At 36.1% G+C, this 15,695-nt stretch overlaps 2 protein-coding genes and 1 long non-coding RNA gene across 3 annotated transcripts in view; 1 reads left to right on the top strand and 2 right to left on the bottom strand.

Annotated features, from left to right (window-relative positions):
- Positions 1 to 1,681: 1,681 nt before the first annotated feature.
- On the bottom strand, positions 1,682 to 4,037 carry LOC145215265 (uncharacterized). Its single transcript, XR_013857244.1, has 4 exons — positions 3,823 to 4,037; positions 3,510 to 3,629; positions 2,581 to 2,648; positions 1,682 to 1,789 (listed from the first exon to the last, which is right to left on the bottom strand). It is a non-coding gene; the product is annotated as an uncharacterized LOC145215265 (long non-coding RNA).
- Positions 1,783 to 2,513, top strand: LOC145215264 (uncharacterized). Its single transcript, XM_080083950.1, has one exon. The coding sequence runs from the start codon at positions 1,955 to 1,957 to the stop codon at positions 2,411 to 2,413; it is 459 nt and encodes a 152-aa protein (XP_079940076.1). The 5' UTR covers positions 1,783 to 1,954; the 3' UTR covers positions 2,414 to 2,513.
- A 3,862-nt stretch (positions 4,038 to 7,899) lies between the features above and the next one.
- The window catches only part of LOC145214578 (uncharacterized), a 65,416-nt gene continuing 57,620 nt past the window's right edge, over positions 7,900 to 15,695 (bottom strand). Inside the window, exon 6 of the mRNA XM_080083140.1 lies at positions 7,900 to 8,673. The gene's annotated coding sequence lies outside the window, so the exon portion shown is untranslated. The remainder of the gene's footprint in view (positions 8,674 to 15,695) is intronic.

The raw sequence follows: 15,695 nt of genomic DNA, 5'->3' as shown, positions 1-15,695 counted from the left end.
GTCCCAACAAGCAGCAGAAACCAAGAGTGCATGTCATATCCCCCATCAACACTCACCTGACAGTTAAAGGACTGGAACTGATGTTCACTACAATTCTTTTTTGTTTACCGGCTTTGCAGCGACCACCAGTGGCTAAGAATAAAACAGGTTTAAATAATCTTCTGCTCAAACCACCAAAAATCACCAGAACAGCATGCGCCTTGTTGCTCAGTCATGGGCAAAAAAGTGGTGGAACTTTTATTGTGCTTGAGTGTTACCTCCCTTCTATACGATGCAGAGTTGTAAGTCGGGCAGTTTTCAGGCAAGTTTCTTTAAAGTAACGGGCTTCGTTTCGTTCCTGACTTTACACTCTGGGTCAGGATTTTTTTGAAATAGTTTAACTAGCTGAGTAGCTCGTTAGCAAGTCAAACTTCCGGACCTCAACGGGCTTTTTAATGATTCGGGTACGGGGTCGAATTTCAGGCCAGTTTGCCACTCTGATACGATGTCTTGAACAATATGACATTTTGCTCTTTAATGAGTCAGATGCGTTTTCTTTCACATTTACCTCTTCTCATTCGAAAGAGGCCGTGACCGTTGTCGATCTTACACTTTCTAGCTTGAAAATGCGATAAAGTATCGGGCAATGAAAATCCGTAAAGATATTTGACAAAACTGCACTTCGTAAAACCTATATAGGAACGACGGAAAGTGAGTCATGAAACCAATTTGTACAAGCTGACTGTATTCATACACGGCAAATCAACACCCAAACAAGCAAAATGTTGTTGTCTTACTATTTCTTCCATCTCACAGCTTGGTACAAAGCAGTCTGGCGCCGCAGCCTCACATACAAATTGCTCTGCACGCTCCTAGACAACAAGTCTCCAACACGCGGCCCGCGGTCCACAATTTTCTGTGGCCCGCGGCGTTATTAGCAAATAAAAAGTATATTAATATCTTGTAAAATATCAAGTTTTTTTGTTTAATTCACCCTCAAAGTGTGATGCATTGTTGTTATTGTGAGGAAATAATGCGAATTTAATCTGACCACCGAAGCGTAAGGTTCAAAATCCGTTAAGTTATTTTTGTACACTGTATTTGTTTAGCCTAGGGATAGGGAACGTTTAATTTTGTGAAGGCCAACCAACATTATATTGACACTTATGTAGGCCCTTCTGACTATTTCAGATACCTGTATGCCAGTGGTTTCCAAACAGTGTTATTAACATAACAGACGTTTTGTAATTTTCCGCGGTCCAAGATGAATTCAATGCTAAGATCAATAAACAGCTTAAGTTGAAAAAAACTGACAAGTTTATTTTGTACGCAAAACTAATTTTTTTTCCAATCAGATACCAGGTTACAGAAAAAAAATCCCCAATGCAAAACAAAAACAAACATGCAACTGCATCATTACTTAGCATTGCGTCGTCACAACCTAGTTATTACGTCACACAGACTAACAGCGTAGTTTTGATTTAAATTTTAACACGCAATCGTTTTTTAATGATTAAAATAAATTAATTACCAAAATAATTGTTCCTTAACACTCAAAAACACATTTATTTTTTAAAAAACTTTTGATTTACATGAACCGATGTCAAAGTATAATAGACTGTTTTTTTTTCATGGAACTTAAAATAAAAACATCGTTTTTTATTTCCCTGCAGATCAAACTGACGAATTCAATCAACGCACACAAAAATATGTTGATTTATTAAAAGCAAAAAAGTATGGCGAAGCAAAAACGACAAAACAACAACTTTCAAGGTCAATCACAGGTCAACTGGGGGTCACTGCAGAAAACCTGGAAGAAAAAGCCATAAAATTTAGAAATGAAGGCAAATATTTGGAAGCCATTTTGTTTTTTAGCATTGCAGCAGATTTCTATGTGAAGAAAAATCCCGACTCCGCTGTAGCGAGAAGTGTAGCGGGTTGTGCTTGGGAAATTCGAGAAACAATCAAACTTTTGATGGAAAATTCTGATTCATCTTCGAAGTCGAGAAACACAGAAATCGTGCGCGATCACGTGATCTCACTGATGCATGACATAATTCAGCAAATCCGTGACCTTCAAATAAACGAGGAAATTCGGTGCAAACGGGAGGTTGAGTGTTTGCATAACATTGAAGTGAGTCAACATCACATCGGGGATTTGGCATCGCAGGAAACAACAATAAAACTTGGACTTGAACTTATGGAAACAAAGTTCGGGAAAGAAAGTTCAAAGTATTCAATCCACGGTCACTTGTTGAACAATCTTGGTTCTGTTTGCGGTAAAACTTCACGAATTAAAGAAGCAGCCGAATATTTCACAAAATCAATCGAAGTTTACAAAACAGCGGAGGATTTAACTGAGGAAGAACGAGGAGAAGAGATTGCAATAAGTGAGGAGAATTTACAAGATAACAAAGCAATGTTGAACAAGTGATTAAGTTTGCTGCAAAACACCGAAACTTTTTGTTTGCAACAATTTTGTTTGTGAAACAAATGCTCTTTTTGATTGTAAATAAATGTTATGTTTAATTTGATGTTTTTGGTGCAAAATCGCTATATTTTAGTGACGATTTTTTGTACAAATGTAAAAATTAAGTTTACCTTTAAAACTTTGGTGAGAATTCAAAAATTTCAGGACTTTTCACAAAAGATCATGTTTCAGTTAAAATCTAAAGAAATAAAGAATTTGTCAGAAATGCAGAGTTAATTAGTTGTAACAAAGTTGCAGGTTTCTTAAAACGTAGAGCATTTGTTAAAGTGACGAGGCTTCGGTGTAAAAATAAAATATATTGTCCATATAGTGAAATATAATTGAATTTGTATTAATTTTTTATAATATCTTTTTATTAGGACCGCCATTGAGGATTACGTTAAGTTAATATCGAGAAACAACAACCCTTATAAGTTGTATTGGACCAAACACAACCATCTGTGTATTTTTAACAAACCAATGAGTTTCACAAGTAGCCTAAACTGCAATGCTCCATAATTGTCAAAATCTCAGATATAGTCACATTTGTCACCAATTTCCATCATGGATCCTTGCAAAATTTACATAAATTTAATATTTACACCACTACGTGAAAAAGTATTGCTTACTTTAGTTTTGTGTAAAGTTTTATCATACAAACACAGGTAATTGAGCCAATCTTTTAAACAAAAAACGACATTTATTTAAATAATCAATATATAATATATAGTTGTATAGTTCTTGGAGGCATACATGTGCGAGGAAACAGGTGTAACAATTCTTAGCAACTTCTCAAAATAAAACTTGTAGATAGTCACAAACAGATGTGGTTTTGCAAATATAAACATTAGCATGGTAATACAGAAATCCTTTTTTACATATGTGTTGTAAAACCATAACTTAGCACTTGATAATGAGGAGACTGTCCACAACCAAACATGTAACAGCTTGATAATGTAAGTTTTGTTAAGTGTTTTTTTGTCACACAGATCATCTATAATGATGAATCAAAAAAGCACAAATAATTCATTTTTACACAGCAGTTATAGCAAAACCCAACCTGGTTTCAAGTTCTTGCATTGACTCTTTCTATTGCTTAATTTTTTTAGTTGACATGACTCCAAATTCCAATTGTTTTAATTCGTTTTTATCACTGTGGACCAAGAGCTTCGTCTTCTGACTGTAGCAAGCAAAATAAAACACATGGTAAACACGGGAAAAATAACGCACACAGTGGTGACCGAAAAAATAACGCACACAGAAAAAACGTAACCATTTAAGTGTTGCATGCACTTGAAGTATGATGTCACAATCATACAGTTAATACTTGTGACATCACAACACAATTACCCAATCAGACCTAAAAACCTTACTTTGCTTGATTTTGAATTCATATTACGGTGATTTGTAGCTTCGTTTGTAGATATGACAGTTCCTGAAAGACAAGTAATTAACATTAACAATCCACGTTTTTTTTACTGGCGTCTCTTTCTTGTTTTTCGGTCGGTTAGAAAGCATTACTCAGCCATTTTCTTTCGAATAGATCGGATGAGGAAACGGGTTGTTTAATAATGGAAAAATGATCAGAAACGAAAGCAGAACGTTGTGGAAATTGTGTACTTGTAAAGCCAAATATTTAACTTATAGTCGAGGACGGCTTGCATTTCTATGTCATACCGATAATATTTCCACATCCATGCTTTTTGATTAATTTTCAAATTTATTTTGCATGTAAGCATTACAACATACGCTCTGCAAGGGGAAACTATTTAGCAACATAAAGAAGTATTATTAAACAATAGTACTTAACCTCACAGAACCGCGGCTTACAATCGATGTCGGCTTATTATGCGATGTCGGCTTATTATGGGAGAGGCTTCTTCAGTGAGTAATGGTATTGTGTAGCGGATGTTCAAGTTGTTTGCGCAATAGATTGTTTGCACAAGATACCAATTCAAAAAAGCACATTTAAAACAGGTGAAAAAAATCCCAGCAGGCAGTCAATAGACAAACAAAAGGCTTCTACACCCTGATAAATATTCCAGGCACAAAATTGGGCGTTTTGCCTCTGGTGCACCATCTAGCGAAATATCATTAAGCAGTACACCAACAGTTAGGGAAAAACTGAAATATACTCTGCAAATTAAATAATTTGTTTAGCAAAATTTTACTAGGTACTGCTACGAAACACAATGCCACAAAACAACTCCCATTAATCACCATTCGACAATAAAAAACATGCATGACGTCAGCAAATTCCCGTTTATGTTTTCTGTTTTGTCGTTCTGATGTGTTAATTAAGAGACACAATTACACACAGATTTATACAATATAACTACAGCACAACAAAAACAAATCGTAAATAAAAGCGAGCTTTTGAAACACTTCTAAAGCAGTTTACTATCTGCTTGAAATTCGTCCCTTTCGTTGATCGTGTTCAAGGTTGCTTTATTCTGTACATTCAAATCAACACTGTAATGTGGTTTAAATCCTTACTAATTGTTAGGTAAATGTTTCAATTTCCAATGTTTACAAAGATATTCATAGTATGGGACAGAACACTTTCGACTTTCATAAATAATATTTCAAGCAAGTATTTAGGCACCCAAGCCAGTGGCGTAGCCAGGAAGGGGCCAAAGGGGCCATGGCCCCTCCCAAATTTTGAAAGTTGTATATTGAGAAACGTTAATTTAGTGTAGTTTCGTCCCTCATCATTGTGGTTTCGTCTTTCAACTATCAAAAGAAAACATAAATTAACAAAAATTACTGTTGTTACCAGGTTGTTAGCTGGAATCCATGCTTTTTATGTTTATGTAGACATGAAATGAATCAATAAAGCGTTTGGCTGTCCCGTCGAACCAAAGTTTGGCAAGTCACTGGTTTGGTAAAAGCACACCTTACGCCGAGCACTAGCAAAATGTTGTATCAGACAGCAAACGATTTGGCCCCTCACAAGATTCTTGTCTGCCTACGCCACTGACCCAAGCAGAAAAAAAGAGTTCGAGAAAATGTTCCCACGACCCCAGAAGTGTTGCTAACAACAACGCTATATGAGTGCATCAGTAAACAAATCCTAGTAAGGCTTATTTTTTAAACTTTGGCTTATGTCTTATTTACTGAATAATAAACAAGTATTTTTACAGAGCTACTCTAAAATACGCAATCTATGAATAAATGCTGACGGTTAGGGTTATTAAGGGTCGGGTAAGTGTTTAAATTGCCATGATATTATGGTTCAATCAATCCCAGCTACCCGTTTTGGGCTAATATTCCCACATGCGATAACATGCGGTGTTTAGTACCAGCTCATGTTCGAATTTTAACCAAAATGATCTAATAATGCTATTGTAAAAACACCTTTCACCGAACCCTAACCATCCACATTTTCATAAGTTTCTTACGTTTTACAAGTAGATTTCCTCTTATAAAGGAGCCCTTACTTACAACGTAGCATAAAATGAAGAAACAAATAATAAGTTAACTTCTGAAAATTCAGTTCTTCATTCACGTTTTTCATGCATTTCATGCTAAGACCAATAAAAACTTTGAACCCCACTGCAGTTTCTTATCAGATCACGCGATACCACTGATCCATAACATTACTTATAAAGTTACTGATGCGTAACAATGATTTTAGTGCCTTTATGTGCGAAGTGTTGGTGTTATTATATTTCAGGATTCTCTACGTCTTACATCCACAACCTTCTGCTGTGTTTAGCCACTAGACTAGTGGTTCCTTAAATGTGGAACACAAAAGATTTTCATGTGGCACACGGGGTTAGTATACTCGGCAAAATATTGAAATATCTAATCAGAGACTACTTGCACACAAGCTTACTGTAGTTAGCAAAAAAAAAATCGAAATATCTAATCATTAAAAAATAAAATCGTGTAATTAGTTTAAACTCGTTGAAAATATAAACCTGCGCATTCTAGTCACCACGATACCACTCGCATTGAAGGCGTTTATGATACAACAAACAGTACTATTTCACGATGTTAGTTGTTGTTGTGAAAAATACTTTTTGGGAATGGATACGCGAATACAGGACAAATCTCCTAGTGGAATGCGAGTAGAAAACGTTGGTGTAACAGACGTTTGGCTTTTTGCTTGGCCATTTTTCCGAGAGCAACAATTCATGAGCGTTACTATCAGTCAGAACTTGGTCCCATAACTAATTTTAATAAAGCCTTTGACATCCCAGCCCATAGCGCGTTCTACAGTGGCTGGCCCGACGAGACATTTATGGGCTTCGTGACGTTGTACACTAGAACATACAAAGAGACAGAAAATACCTGCTGTACGAACCCGCACAAGTCTACAAATGGTGACTGCCTTAGGGCTAAGTATCTGTACAAGTGCCGATTTTTCGTTTAAAATTTTGTTGTACTCAAACCAATAATTATGTTTATTAGTTCTTTACCTTTTTCACTTGATTGGTGAGTTGAGTTTATTTCGCTTGATGAAAGAAAACATAGCAACACAATTGCACCAAAACAATCACCAAGCCAGAAATAGCTGCACAACGTTGAAATGTTAAGGATGGTAAAACAGTTTGGTGATTCATGATTAAATGCGCTGCAGCTTCGCCGTATTATAACGCGTTGTGTGACGGGAGCTCACAAGAAAGTGAGTGCGGCGTGCTGTGAGTATAATTCGACAGGGGGAAGCATTGGTGGGACCAGTCGAGGGTGCCCTGCAAACTAACCACCCGTGTTAGGGAAAGATGGTGGGGTTCGACAGGAAAAGAAAACCTGTCTAATAGTTTCAAGCGCCGGAAAAAAAGAACACTCAACAAATTCCTAGTCTCCTTAGTTAACTTTTGACATATACGCAGATTGCCGATAATTGGGCGTTGATAAGGTTTTTTACAGTAAATAAGGATACTAGTTTAGTCACTTGAATAAATTAAACCAAAAAAACAAAACAATGTATGAACATTAAACAAAAAAATTAAAACAATGTACAAGACTGCACCACTCTATAGCAGGAAATGCTGTTTTTATTAAAAAAATGTGAGAGAATAAATAAGAACACTGCAAGCGTGTGGGTGAGAGTTGTTTAACTCGAACAAAACAAAAGGTGACAATCGTAAAACATAAGCACTTGTGTTACAGTGCATTGCCACACCCGAGTCAGCAAACGGTGCAAAAATAAAACGACCAATTAATGCGGCAACAGGTTAACATAAACGCTGTAATATTTGTTTCGTGGTGGAAATAATATCATTTGTGTATGTGAGCATGCCAAAAGTGCAAGTGAAGGTGCAGAAAAATGATTCTTAAAACTCGTGCAAACAAAACGAAGTGACGTTGTGATAAAGTTTGCATCTCTAAGTTGGTCGGGGATGTCATTCCAAGCTTTTGAACCAATGTATTGCATTGATTGCTGATGGACTCTAAGGTTATAATAAGGTTTAAGATAGTTTGATTTGTCACGTGTGGTAATATTAGCACAGAAGAATAAAACAGAAACATAAATGTGTTTACAAGCATCACTATTTGATTTTGTGTGGGGTTTGGATATACAAGCATTCACATTAGCCGAAAACCACAACAATAAGAATTGAAGGTTGCGAAGACATTTTCTTCCGGCGATTGCAAGCACAATATCACACATTATAACTCTGGTGCACCACCTAACGGAATAAAATGTCAGGGTACGAGTATTTTTGAAAAACGCAGGACTAAGAGGTGACGTTTGGTTAATATAAGAACGGTGCCTTAAAACAAGGCTGGTTATCCCGCGATATACAACTTAGGGAAAAAAACTCCTGAACATCCACAAATTAATCTCACAACTTCAAACAAGTTCTTTGGACACTTCGAGTTCGCATCTTTTGCAAGTTTAAATTTTCGCCCATGTCACATATTTATCGATTTAGGGCATGAGTTTCTGCTTGTAAAAATATTCAGGTAAAAAAAAATCCCATAGCTCGGAAACCCTGTGGAAACGCTTTATTAAATTTATACATGATGTGCATGTTTACTTTATGGTCGAGGCATACAATTTAATTATGTGACGCATTGTTTACTGGCTCATCTGAAATAACAAACATCTTATGGAAGGCGATTCCGTCTCTGTGAAGATGGACACGCTGGATGAAGCAGTCGTGCCAAACTCACTCACAGCGTGAGACAGAATGTCAGCGACCACTGAGTTGATTGTCGTGTTGACGAAATTTCCTTGTGGTCCCGGAGTCAGATTTGCACCAGAATAAACACTGGACCAACTGTCGTTGTCAGACGTCCCACGTCCCAGACGGGATATTTTGTGCTTGTTATTTGACGCCAAAGAGAAAAATGTGAACTTTGTGAAGTCATATCTATGAACCATGAGGTGATGGGTCAATTTTCAAATCGTTGCGCGTTCAAACCGGGAACAACTTGCCGCTTGGTGGAGCGATGCGCGGTGAGTTGCAAAAAGGAAGGATTTTTTTACTTAGCGACGTCAATCCGAGGAACTTTTACAATGAACGTCAATTGTTTGTGACCGTAATGAACATAAACGTTAATTGGTTGTAATCTTAAGACGGTTAAGGTTGGTCGTTCGAGACAATATGTTATCACAGGGGTGTCCAACATAGGACATGCGGCGTATTTGAAAAATGGCACGCAGTCAAATTTTCACAATTACGACAATCGACATTCAATTCTGACCTACATTGTGTTTTGTAAAGCATAAAGAGGTCAATATACTTTCTCCAGAGCGGGCCGTACAAATTTGGTAGTGATGCGCGAGTGCTTAATAGCTTACAAAACCTTAGAGACCGCCAAAAGCTTGTAGTTATTCTGCCGTCTTGTTTGAGTCAGATGGCGCGAATCGTAAATTGCATAATAGTATAGGCCTACCATACGTCCTCTTTTTGGAGGACATGTCCTCCTTTTCAACAAAAACCAAGTTGTCCTCCGAGGACACGAAAAATACCCCAAATGTCCTCTTTTTATTGAATTTCTGATTTACCAAATACATATGTGATAACTGTGCCTTTGCAAACAGCAAAATATATATCTTTAGCTTATTTTTTAAAGAATACAGGTTTTACATTTTTTGCAAAAACAAGCCTTTTTTAGTGTTGTGATGTGATAAACGTTAAACTTTATCCAAACTATTACATACCGTCTAATTTCTGGAGCTGTTATTTTTTGGGGGGCCTCAAAATATTTTTTCATGTTCTTTTCAACAATGTGTCCTCCTTTTGGGGTATGAAAATATGGTAGGCCTATAATAGTATGAAATATATAAGAGCCACTTCTACCGAGCAATGCTTCTTTATTCAGTTACAGGTAACGAATTACAAATGTTATCGCACTTTCTCTGTGTTGCAACAAATGCCGGTCATTCTGCGAAACTATGTGAATGCAATCGTACATGTACTTCGCATGGAGTGCGGCAATACTTTAAACACAGAAATTGGCACAGCAGTGTGTACGAGTTGGACACCCCATAGATTATCAGGTTTAAACAGTGGCGTAAAAATGACAAGTTTTATTGTATTCGTAAAATACACACTTTTGATACGCCTGACGTTTTCCAGTTTATCTACCAATGTGACGTACCTTCATGGGTGGTAAATTGTAGTCTTAAGTGGCAAGTCGACGCGCGTTAACGAAACCGCCAGTGGGCGCTTTTGATTCACGAATTAGTCTCAGTAGGGGATTTCCCGTTAACTGTTCGCTGCAAAATTTGCCTTTCGTTATATTTGTCAAGTGCCGTTCCACTTTAATGATTCCTTCTGCCAGTTGTTTAGGAAGGTGGGACTGTAAGGTAAATGACATCACAATATAAGTTGTCAAGTAAACACATAAAGTTCCACTAATTAAACTGTTTATGCTATTCCATGCACCTACTGAGAATTCAAATAGACACAGCATTAGGTAAAAAAAATCAAATTAAAGTCAGAATGAAAGCCCTCATAGAATATTATGTTCCAGAATGTAATTAATAAACAAGAGGTAGACAAAATGGTCATAGTTAAACATCAGTGACACAAATCAACATCACAGCAACTAATTATGTAGTTTCAATTTAAGGTCATTGCAAACACAAATTTGGTAAAATGACAAAAACATAAACTGCAGTATCTATGAAAAAACATGACATATGCAGTATTGTCGTTGGAAGTGTGAAGTGAATATTGCTTGCAATCTATATTTTTGCACAAGTCAAAGAGAAAAAAATAAATTACAAACCTGCAATCAGTCCTGATAACTTTTTAATTCCAATCAAATCTTGCAAATCAGTGATTATTATCGCAACAGCATTTCCACTCTGGTCAACAGCAGTCAAACATATTTCAGAAGTTAGCAGCCCGGCTCTTTAGTCTGATACTGAATGTCAACAGTTTCAAAATGAACAATTACAAATTAACACAAACATTAATGCAATACAACTAAAATTTGCTCATACTTTCGTTAACTGTAAAAGTTTTATCCATAATTTTGCATCCAAAAGGATTACTTTAGAATCTTGTTCCCATACAATTATAGCAAATTTGGTCAATTCATGCTTTTATTATCTAGTAAGTGGGACATTGTCATGTGATCAATGATCTGGATTGTTACATCACTGAGTTGTAATGTTGTTGGTGCTGTTTAAAAGACAACAAAAAAACAGCGGAGTCAAACTAAGTAAAACCAACAAATAAGTGTCATTTATGATCAGCTTATTACAAGATTAAGTCTAATATCAGTATAATATAACTAATAAAAAACAGACCTTGGCTAAAACTCTCTTCTGGAAATAGAAACTTTAGAGAATGAAGATTAGTATGTGATCAATTTAAATCTCATTTGGTCCTGCAGAAAAATAGTATGAAAACAACAGCAAGGTGATTAGAACAAAATATATACAGCATCAACTAATCAAAGTGCTTATACACTGAGACTGACATACTATTAGTATTCCACATATTGTAACATCCTGGAAATAAACAGTTTACATTTCCTTAATGAATCAGGTTTAACACAAACAATAAAATCAGACTAAACAACACAGCAGAAGAGCAGAACAAACCAAGTAGAAGAGAGAATAGCTGATATAAAAATGAAATACATGGATTTGAATCATTTGATTAGGCTGGCAAATGTTTTGAGATTTTGTGAAATTCGCACGTACTTCGTATGCACTTTAAGTATGACATCACAATCAAACAGAGCATTTTTGTGACATTACAATTCGATGATTAAAGAATTAGCAATTTAATAAATACGATGGCTTGTAGCTGCAAACGTGAAAATTTTAATACCTGTCAACACATTTTTTTCAAATGCTTTTTTTTGATTTTGTGCCTTGGTTCTGCAAAAGTAAACGTATTTCTTTTGGTCCTTTGAAAAATTTTAGACATTCCATAAGGGAAACTGCCAGAATATTATAAAATCGAAAAAAGAAATGCAATACGAGAGAACGTCAGGGATGGTTGCGCAACGAACGTTTTTGGCCAAATCGAAATATTGACAAAATACGCTAAATTTAATACAATTTTTGAAATCTTTTCGGGCCCATTATTTTCTTTAAATTCGCCACATTGACTCATGTTTTAGTCTATTTTAATAACCCGTTTTCAAAAAAGTGAACCCGACACGATAATTACAGCAAAATGCAATTAACTATCACCCACTTTGGACCAAATGCCTACAGTGACGAAATACGCTAACCGAAATTCGGGTGATAGTTAATTGCATTTTGCTGTAATTATCAAGTCGGGTTCACTTTTTTAAAAATGGATTATTAAAATAGACCACAAGATTGAGCAATGTTGCGAATTTAAAAAAAATAATGGGCCCGAAAAGATTTCAAAAGTTGCATTGAAGTTAGCGTATTTCGTCACTATAGGCATTTGGTCCAAAGTGGGTGACAGTTAATTGCATTTTGCTGTAATTATCGAGTCGGGTTCACTTTTTTGAAAACGGATTATTAAAATAGACTAAAAGATGAGTCAATGTTGCGAATTTAAAAAAATAATGGGCCCGAAAAGATTTCAAAAATTGTATTGAAGTTAGCGTATTTCGTCACTATTGGCATTTGGTCCAAACTGGGTGACAGTTAATTGCATTTTGCTGTAATTATCGAGTCGGGTTCACTTTTTTAAAAATGGATTATTAAAATAGACCACAAGATTGACCAATGTTGCGAATTTAAAAAAAAATAATGGGCCCGAAAAGATTTCAAAAATTGTATTGAACTTAGCGTATTTCGTCACTATTGGCATTTGGTCCAAAGTGGGTGACAGTTAATTGCATTTTGCTGTAATTATCGAGTCGGGTTCACTTTTTTGAAAACGGATTATTAAAATAGACTAAAAGATGAGTCAATGTTGCGAATTTAAAGAAAATAATGGGCCCGAAAAGATTTCAAAAATTGCATTGAACTTAGCATATTTCTTCAATATTTCGATTTGGCCAAAACGTTCGTTGCGCATTCCATTCGTGACGTTCTCTCGTATCGCATTCCTTTGGTTAAAGTCACGCATTTTTCACTGAAGGGACGGATTTTCGTATTTTTTGCATAGCTTTCCGTTAAGGTTTACAATTTACATACACAATAGACTTCCCTTTCCACAAAATAACATAAACAAAGTAGAAGGGTTACGATTTTTACTGGTACTAGAAAACCAAGGAGGTTGACCTGATCCTATAAAGGGCTAGGTAAAATATTTATAGCCAACCCAGTAAATGTAATCTCATGACTTTTGCTCACATCGGATACCGTTTGTGCGAAATATACCGAATGTACGCCACATTATTTACACAAGCACCAGTCTATCGTGTTGGAACAGCTTTGCGCTCAACACAAAGAGTACACATCGTGGTAAATCCGACTTAAAGCCCGTTTACACTATGCTTAGTGACGCCGAATCCAACCTTAGCTTGTGACCCCTTCCGTTTACACTGCGATTTTCGGTGCATACCTAAGTTTATAAAATAACATGCTCGACGTCATTTATAGCTAATAACAACTGTCGATGACCATCAATTTATTGTTACCTGTTTTAGATTCGAATAAGGTTTGTAGGGATCTAATGACATTTTGTTAGTAATCATTTTGGATCTTGGTAATCATACAGGTTTTTTTTAGGATGTTGAGATTGGTGGCATTTTTACTTACTTTCATGTTTTATAGCACGTAGTCCTTGTTCTGGGTAGCTACATTTTAAATGCACTTAACTACTTGTAATATTCAAACACAAAAAGCACAACATGCAATCATAACAACGTGATATGTAAATCAGTTTGGGGCAAATAGCGTACCATCATTCATTTTTGAATAATACAATTTGAAATCAGAAACCCACACATAGCGACAACACAAACCGTTTGCGCAGGTTGAAGATGCTTGACGTTAATACGCATAAACACTCGCTCAGTTATACCAGTTTGAGCTCCCAAAATCAGTCAAGCGCGAAACCAGACAGTAAACCTGAAATAAACAAACTTAAGTTTGGAAATATATTTTGCATGTTTCAACGTGTTTCGCAATTCGAACAAATTCGTATCTTGGATAAGATATTAGGATGCAATTGCGTGTTTGGCAATATTTTCCACAAACACGCAAATGACAAGTTTAGACTTTATTCTGTAAATAACGCACCCAAAGTTGATTTAACATGTTGTAGTGTTTATTGTTGCAATTGTTGGGCTGCCGTTTATACAAAAAATATTTATCTTTTATATAACCAATGTTGGATATTGCAACGCTTATACTTATCATTGAGGAACTTCCTTAGACCAACATAAAGCCATGAAGTTTAACAAACCGCACTTTTCATGGCTTTATTTATGCATTCACACATATCTTTAGCCTTTAGTTCTATACCAACTAATTTGCCGGTGGATTTCTGTCTTTGATTTACTACCCTATAATATCGGAAACGCTGCTTTGTGTGCTGCAGATACGTTACGTGGCAGAGTTTAAATAGAGAACGTGGCAAAATTGGTAAATGCTACGGTTCTCATTCTGAAATAAGCTTGGAAATGTGTAAATTTTTAGTTCAAACGCGTCTTGCAATTAAATGTATGTCGGATATTGAAACGCTTATACTTCATTGAGGAACTTCCTTAGGTCAACATACAGCCATGAAGTTTAAGAAACCAAACTTCACATGTTTTTGTTGTTCGGTTGGACACAAGGCCAAGTTTCAACGCAAGAACAATTCTTGTTTTCGAGCAAGTTTGTCGTATTTTTCACCGGCAAAAACGTTTTACCTCCAGCCCCTACCCTCGTACGGTCTGATGGCAACCAGTAAACCAGTTGTCTCGGTGATCATGTGAAAAACACGGTTCCTCATTTCAGCCGCTATAAATAAGTCGCATTCATTCATACGATTATAGTGTTGTCGGTCCAACATTTGGTTAGCCGACTGCACTTGCGCAGTGCAAACAGAGTAGGCCTAAATTTAAAGTGTTTTGCGAAATAAATGGTATTATTTCAAAAATGTACATTACGAAAGAAATTGGTGATGAGCGATAACACTTTTAAAATAGCTTAACCTCCCACTAGCTTGACGGTTTAAGTCTTATGTCTTGGCAAGTGTTGGTGACCACACAAACGAATGTGATAAAAAGTTCAATGAAGTGGGGGAGTTGATATATATGATGATGTCAGAAAAATATTTATATTTGACACAGAACTACATAAGGTGTGTTTTTAACAAGCTCGGCGAGTCTACTGGATTTAAAATAATGGCATCTCAATGACAGCAAATTTTCGGCAGAAAAGCCATAAAAAAGAAACTGCTTTAGAATTGTTGGAAAAATTGTTCAGTTTAGCCTTCCACGCTGTCGTAATCAAGTTCGACAACACAGACATTTTTTCTCGCCGAATTTACTAAGCACAACAAATTATAACTCTGGTGCATCGTCTAGCGGGTTTAGCCTAAGCAGTTTAGCACCATACAGTATATACCAGAGGTGGCCAAACCGCGGCTCCCGAACCGCATCCTTTGAGTCTTTGATTGAGACTCTTTATTGTTGCACATGTATCTCCCTATCTTGCAGTTGTTTAACCTGATTATAAAACAATGCATTCTATCACGTATTAGCAATAAACTGACTGTGTGTGATAACCATTCCGAAAAACGAAAAGAACATTATTGTACAGAAGCGTGCTAGCTTGTGCATTGTAGTCAAATATATTGTCAGATTGAATCTGTAAGTCAGGGCAGACAATAAAAGCATTTTACATTTGTATTGCTGCTTATACTAGCAGTAACTGCAAAGTTTAGCCCAAAAAATGTTGTTGAGAAAT

The sequence above is a fragment of the Phallusia mammillata genome, chromosome 2 (genome assembly GCF_965637545.1).
Source record: "Phallusia mammillata chromosome 2, kaPhaMamm4.hap1.1, whole genome shotgun sequence".
NCBI classification, from domain to species: domain Eukaryota; kingdom Metazoa; phylum Chordata; class Ascidiacea; order Phlebobranchia; family Ascidiidae; genus Phallusia; species Phallusia mammillata.
Note: the sequence above shows the minus strand (reverse complement) of the source record. Positions and strands in the feature narration are given on the sequence as shown.

What these genes read in the sequence shown, in the direction of transcription:
- LOC145215264 (XM_080083950.1), top strand. Translation starts at nt 1,955, where the DNA reads ATGGAAAATTCTGATTCATCTTCGAAGTCGAGAAACACAGAAATCGTG.